The 5,570-nt window shown below is 37.2% G+C and overlaps 1 protein-coding gene across 2 annotated transcripts; it reads right to left on the reverse strand.

Annotated features, from left to right (window-relative positions):
• Positions 1 to 597: 597 nt before the first annotated feature.
• Positions 598 to 5,369, reverse strand: LOC131037617 (disease resistance protein RPV1). 2 transcript variants are annotated; one of them, XM_057969808.2, is made up of 6 exons: positions 4,594 to 5,369; positions 3,396 to 4,470; positions 3,091 to 3,156; positions 2,696 to 2,959; positions 1,369 to 2,595; positions 598 to 1,280 (listed from the first exon to the last, which is right to left on the reverse strand). In XM_057969808.2, the coding sequence occupies exons 2-6, from the start codon at positions 4,233 to 4,235 to the stop codon at positions 783 to 785; spliced, it is 2,895 nt and encodes a 964-aa protein (XP_057825791.1). In that variant the 5' UTR covers positions 4,236 to 4,470; positions 4,594 to 5,369; the 3' UTR covers positions 598 to 782. The 2 variants fall into 2 exon arrangements, with proteins under 2 accessions (XP_057825791.1, XP_057825790.1); XM_057969807.2 differs by having other exon boundaries at positions 3,396 to 5,369.
• Positions 5,370 to 5,570: the final 201 nt, after the last annotated feature.

Consider the following 5,570-nt stretch of genomic DNA (forward strand, 5'->3'; position numbering starts at 1 on the left):
ATTTTAAATTAATTATTTTTAAAACTTCTTTGTTTTATTTATAAATTAATTTTGCTTTTTCATAATATCTCAAAAACTTAAAAGGTTTATTCTTTTTTGTTCATAAGAGGTGGGATCTCTTGAGTTATTATTCATGAAGCATGGGTCATTGAGTTTAACTCGAAAACTATATAATTGAATCCTAAAAGAAATATCATAAAATCTAGATATCATTCTCTAAACAAAATTCTTTGATATAATTTATTTATTAAAAATTAAGATAAGATATTTGTATATAAAGAATTCTAATTTTTCTACATTATTCTTCTTAAATAAATAATAAAAGATATATATAAATGAATTTCTATTCCACAACTTGGATTTTAAAAGAGACTTACATTTACTATTCTTAAAGATGTACAAAAATATGATATGCTTTTGTATTTGTTAAAAAAACACAAAACGTTCTTTATTAAAAGTACAAAGCTACTTTTTATCCTTTTAAAGCATATTCATATTATATTTACAAGTAATTAAAATCACCACTATAAATACAGACATCTCATTTTTTCGTGTAAACCACCAGCTACCATTAGCATACACTCATCCAGGATTGCATTGACTATAACAAAAGATTGAATTTGAATTGTCAATCAATTATTCGTGGACACTTAGCATGAAACTTTACCGACACCTTCACAATCTCTTATTGATCCCGCTAGGCTCCTATTCACAGTGCTAAAATGTCACTGTAGTTTGAAGATTCTTACAAACATCTCATGCCTGTAATCTATGGATATCCTTCAATATATCAAATGGCAAAATGCCTGCACTAGGCTTTGCTCTTCCCCAGTCACAGCCAAACCTCTCTCCACTTCCACTGCCCATCTTCCTCTTCTCTTATCAGCTGATAGACGGAATGCACGTCTTGAAAGGTCCTCTTCTGCATTGAGAAGCTGGGAACGTTGTGTGAAGACACCTATCAATGCCCATGTACCCTCATCTATCCCCATAGAAGATATGTAACCAATCTCTCCATCTTCTCCAGAAATTGTTTTTTCACACCACTGTAAATCAATATTTATTTGTGAAGAATCAACAGAATTTATAACATAGCAGAGCATAATGGCATTGCGATTAGAAAACCGGTTGCGCAGCAATTCGGGTTTGTACCAAACATCCTTGTAAGAGAAGGAGTCGACGACTGAGAGATTCGGAGACAGCCCAAGTTTGAAGGAGTCTAAAAGTGAGGATGCATCAGAGACCGCCGGGACACATATTATGATTTCATCTGGCCATTTCTGCAAGTTACTTGGACAAGATTCAGTCAAATGCACGATTACATGAAGATAATTAAAACTATTTTACTCCTACAAAATATTACATTACCTTTAACGTTTGAATACAGCTTGCAATAGCTGATCCCTTGTTTGCTCTCATATCCAGCGTCCTCAATTTCACCATCTGCTCCAAACTTTCTATGCCCGGTACCTCCCAGCAGGTGTGTAGTCTCAATGTTTCCAATCTTGTGCAATATTTTAACCCTTCAATTTTCTCAATTCGGTCGCAATCTCGTACTTCATAATCTCTGAGAGAAATGAGTCGTGCAAATCTTGGAAGCACATCCAATTTTGGACACGACTTTATAACTAACCTTCCAAGTTTTACTGGTAATGCTTCAATCTCATTTAAATGATAATTATGGGCAATGTCTAGTAGCTCAAGGTGAGGACAACGGTCCTCAGAAATTGAAATGCTGTACAGTTCTGTACGCTGAAGAAACAACCGCTTCAGGTTGGTCATTGTAGAAGGTAAAGAAGCCGTCTCAAAATCTAATTGGCTGATTGGGCACTCTGTTATACCTAGACACTCTAACAGATTAAGGCCTCCCACAGAGAACGGTAAACATTTCAGCTTTGGACATTGACAAATTGCAAGATTAGTCAAAAAGAACAAATCTCCAAGAGAGGGTGGTAAATATTCCAGGTTGGGACAATTCATAATTGAAAGATCAGTTGAGGATAAATTTCCAAGAGAATTAGGCAAGGATTTTAGTATGGAACCTTTTGCATAAGGGAAACATCCTATCTTCATCTTTTGCAGCCTCCTTAGTCCACCAATTTGAACTGGAAGCTCCCTTAACCTTGTCATACCAGATAAATTGAGCTCCTTCAACGACACCTGGTTTGTGATGTTATCAGGCAACTCTTCCACTCGCTCACACTCATAAAGTCTCAAAAACTCCAGCTCTGTAATGTTTTGGAAATCATCTGGCATGAGTATGAGTTGTCTACACCCGTCTAAATTGAGATATTGCAGGAGCGCCAAGTTCTTAAAAGTAATTGGCAATCTTCTCAAGTTACAGCAATCTCTCAACTCGAGATACCGCAGATTTGTCAAATTGCCGAAACTGATGGGTAGTGATGACATTTGACAATGGGGCAAGACGAGGTGCTCCAATGATCGCAAATGGCAAAATTCTGCTGGCAGAGTCTCGACATTATTTTCACCATTGATTACTATCCTTTTCAACTCACTGAGACACCCTATTGAATTTGGAAAGCTTTGGAATTTGTGGCAATGAGAAATATCCAACTCTCTTAACTGTACCGGAGCCTGCATCACATTTCCAACGAGACAAACATAAAAACAGACTACATTTTTTTAAATAAATTGAAACAGAGATTTAATAGAGCAGAAATAGAAGACTACTTACATCGCTCTCAGCCTCCCACAGCTCTTCTAAGTGATGTTCCCCTTCATAGTGTTCGTAGAATTGTAAAACCCTCAAATTTTTCCATGAAAGTCCTGCCACAGGATTTCTCTGCCCAATATCCCACCAGCGAAGCCAGAGCAGCTCTCTTGATATTTCGTTGATCACTTGATTAAAACTATCTCCTCTAATCACCAAAAGCTTTAGTCCAGCTAAATATGGTGTGAGCAACAAAATTTCTCCACTTATATTAGGCTCTAGTACCACCTGTAAGCAGGCAGCAACCATGAAACTCAAACAATATGAGTGGCGAATATAAAAAATATGAAATATTTGGACAAACTACATGATGCAAAAGACCTTTACTTGAACAATTAAAATAGTACAAAAATACATACTCTATATGACCACCGCTCTTCTATTCGATATGGGACAAGCTTAATTCCTCGAATGACATTTTTTTTCTGATAATAAAGATAAGAAATTCAGACTCGTTAAGAACTGGAAAAACACCAATGGCTGTTCAAGCACATACTGAGTAAATACGTAAGATGTTAAGTCGATCAAATTGCAAAAACAGGTCTAGTGAGGCTACGTTTTCAAACAGCTGTTTAACACGTAATTCAATAATCTTACTAGATGCAAACTGATAGTTTTCCTTTCCTTTGTTTCTTAAAACAATAAACGAAATTGTTAGCCTCACCTCTGTTTGTTTGTCAAATTTAGTAATCTGTTGGGATAACCACAATCGACAGGGGGAATGTTGACTTCCAATTTCTTTTCCTAAATCTCTTAAGTGATCATGCATTCTTATACAATTGTAATCATCAAGCTCAACCAGACATTTATTTAGAAGCCTTTCCCAAATATGTAGACCATTCCAGCCTGATCCATCCCAAACTTCAATAGCTAAACTCTTATTTTCTCCAATAAAAAAACAAGCAATATCAAGAAATGCCTCTTTTTCTTCATGATCAAGAGCATTGTAACTTATTTTGAGTTTCTCTTTGATATCTTCAGGCAATATTCTTGAGATTTTATGTAACAAAGACTCCCAATATTGTTTAGAAAAATTCTGGTATAACTGTGCTCCAAATACCTTGATAGATAGGGGCAATCCATGGCAAGCCTCTAAGAACCTTTTAACAAGCACTTCAAATCCATCATGAGGAGAGGGTTGTAGAAAAGCATGCCAACAAAAAAGTTGCTCTGCATTACATGGATTCAATGCTTTCATTTTATATATAGAAGATATACCCGAAATTTTAAGAACTTCATATTCTCGTGTTGTTACAATGATGAGACTCCCCCTTCCAAGCCTTTCTTTTATAGGTATCAGAGCATCCAACTGATCGGCATGATCCACATCATCCATTATAATGAGCACCTTAAAAGATCTCAAATGCCTTGCTAGAATTGCCTTGCCTTGCTCTACATTGTTAAATGTTTCATTCACACCAAGGTCTTTGAGGAGTTCAATCTGCTTTTCCTGCAACACTCTTTTGGCTTCTCTAATATCAAAAACAAAGCTGGATCTCTCCATGGATGAGCTTCTTCAGTTGTAAACTTCTTTGGCAAGTGTGGTCTTGCCAGAACCACCCATTCCCCAAATACCTACAATTTGTACACTCTGATCATCTTGGACAAGTTGTAGTGTCTTCTCAAAATCTTCTACTACTTCATTGAGACCCACTGGATGCTTTGCAACTACTAATGGCACATTGCTTATTTCTTTCAACACAATATTAACAATATTCTTCAACAGCCTCATCTCATCACTGAACAAGTAAAAACATTGAAAAATCAAACTACTACCGTGCATGTATGACGTAGTTAAATTACATAGCTAGAAAAAAAAAAGGTATTTATTAAGATAGGGAGGCCGAATGTGTGGTACATACTCATTATTTTTGATGATTTCGCCACTGTAAAACGAGACCTTGTGAAGTGCATATTCCCACTCCTTCAGCTTGTCTGGACTATATCTACGTTTGTTTTTGTGCCTTTCAAAGGAATCAGCATATATTCCTTTCCTTTGAGCTACATATCTGAGATCATTAGGCTCTACATAGTAGAAAAAAGGAACAATTTTGGTACCACTTTTAATCATACATGAGAGCTCTGCCAAACACCACACTGACTCTGCATAGCTCTTTGAAAAAATTGCAATATGAAGGGTAGCACCGCGGATTGCTGCTTCTAATGTTGTAGGCAAGAAATCGCCATATTCCAACTCCTCTGAATCCAAAAAAGCTGTCACCTTCATGTCACGGAGGCATGTCACGGAGGATATTATAGATTTTGCTGGCTAAAGTTTTTTTGACATCTGGGCTACGATGATTAATGAACACATCGAAACATGGCTTTTGAATGAGTCTTGAGGATGTACCCGGAGTAGACGGTGCGATTTCATGAAAAGCAGCTATAAGCTCATTTTCTTGGATACATCCACCGGTAGAAGAGTTTGCAGGCTCCATCTCTCGTCGACCAGAGGTGTTAGAACTTGAAGCCATGGAATTAGAATTAACTAAACGCAGAGAAGCGATGAGAGAAAATCAATAAAAACAGGCTGAAAGGAGACTACGTCATGAGCTGAGTATATGAGACATGGAAGATGAAAATAAGAAGAGATGGGAAAAGTAGAGTGGGTGGGTGCAATTTGCCCATTTCGTCAAGGAAAGTGCGTGGAAGACAGCGGGATAACGTGGAAGAAACGCAGAGCCGTGCAGGAAAGCGCGTGAAAGACTGGAAAAGTAATGAATGAGGACAAAAGAAGGCCATGTTTATCCAGTAGGTATATCCATTATGTGGACAAGTGGAGAAAATGTCACTTGTGGACAAGTGGAAGAAACGCAGAGCCGTGCAGGAAAGCGCGTGA

This window comes from Cryptomeria japonica, chromosome 11, assembly GCF_030272615.1.
Source record: "Cryptomeria japonica chromosome 11, Sugi_1.0, whole genome shotgun sequence".
Taxonomy (NCBI): Eukaryota; Viridiplantae; Streptophyta; class Pinopsida; order Cupressales; family Cupressaceae; genus Cryptomeria; species Cryptomeria japonica.

Bases quoted from the DNA above. Each gene is read 5' to 3' on its own strand.
- LOC131037617 (XM_057969808.2), bottom strand. From the start codon at position 4,235: ATGGAGAGATCCAGCTTTGTTTTTGATATTAGAGAAGCCAAAAGAGTG. The intron at 3,157-3,395 runs GTGAGGCTAACA...CTTTATTATCAG, and splicing joins AATTTGACAAACAAACAGAG to AAAAAAAATGTCATTCGAGG. The intron at 2,960-3,090 runs GTATGTATTTTT...GCCTGCTTACAG, and splicing joins AAGAGCGGTGGTCATATAGA to GTGGTACTAGAGCCTAATAT.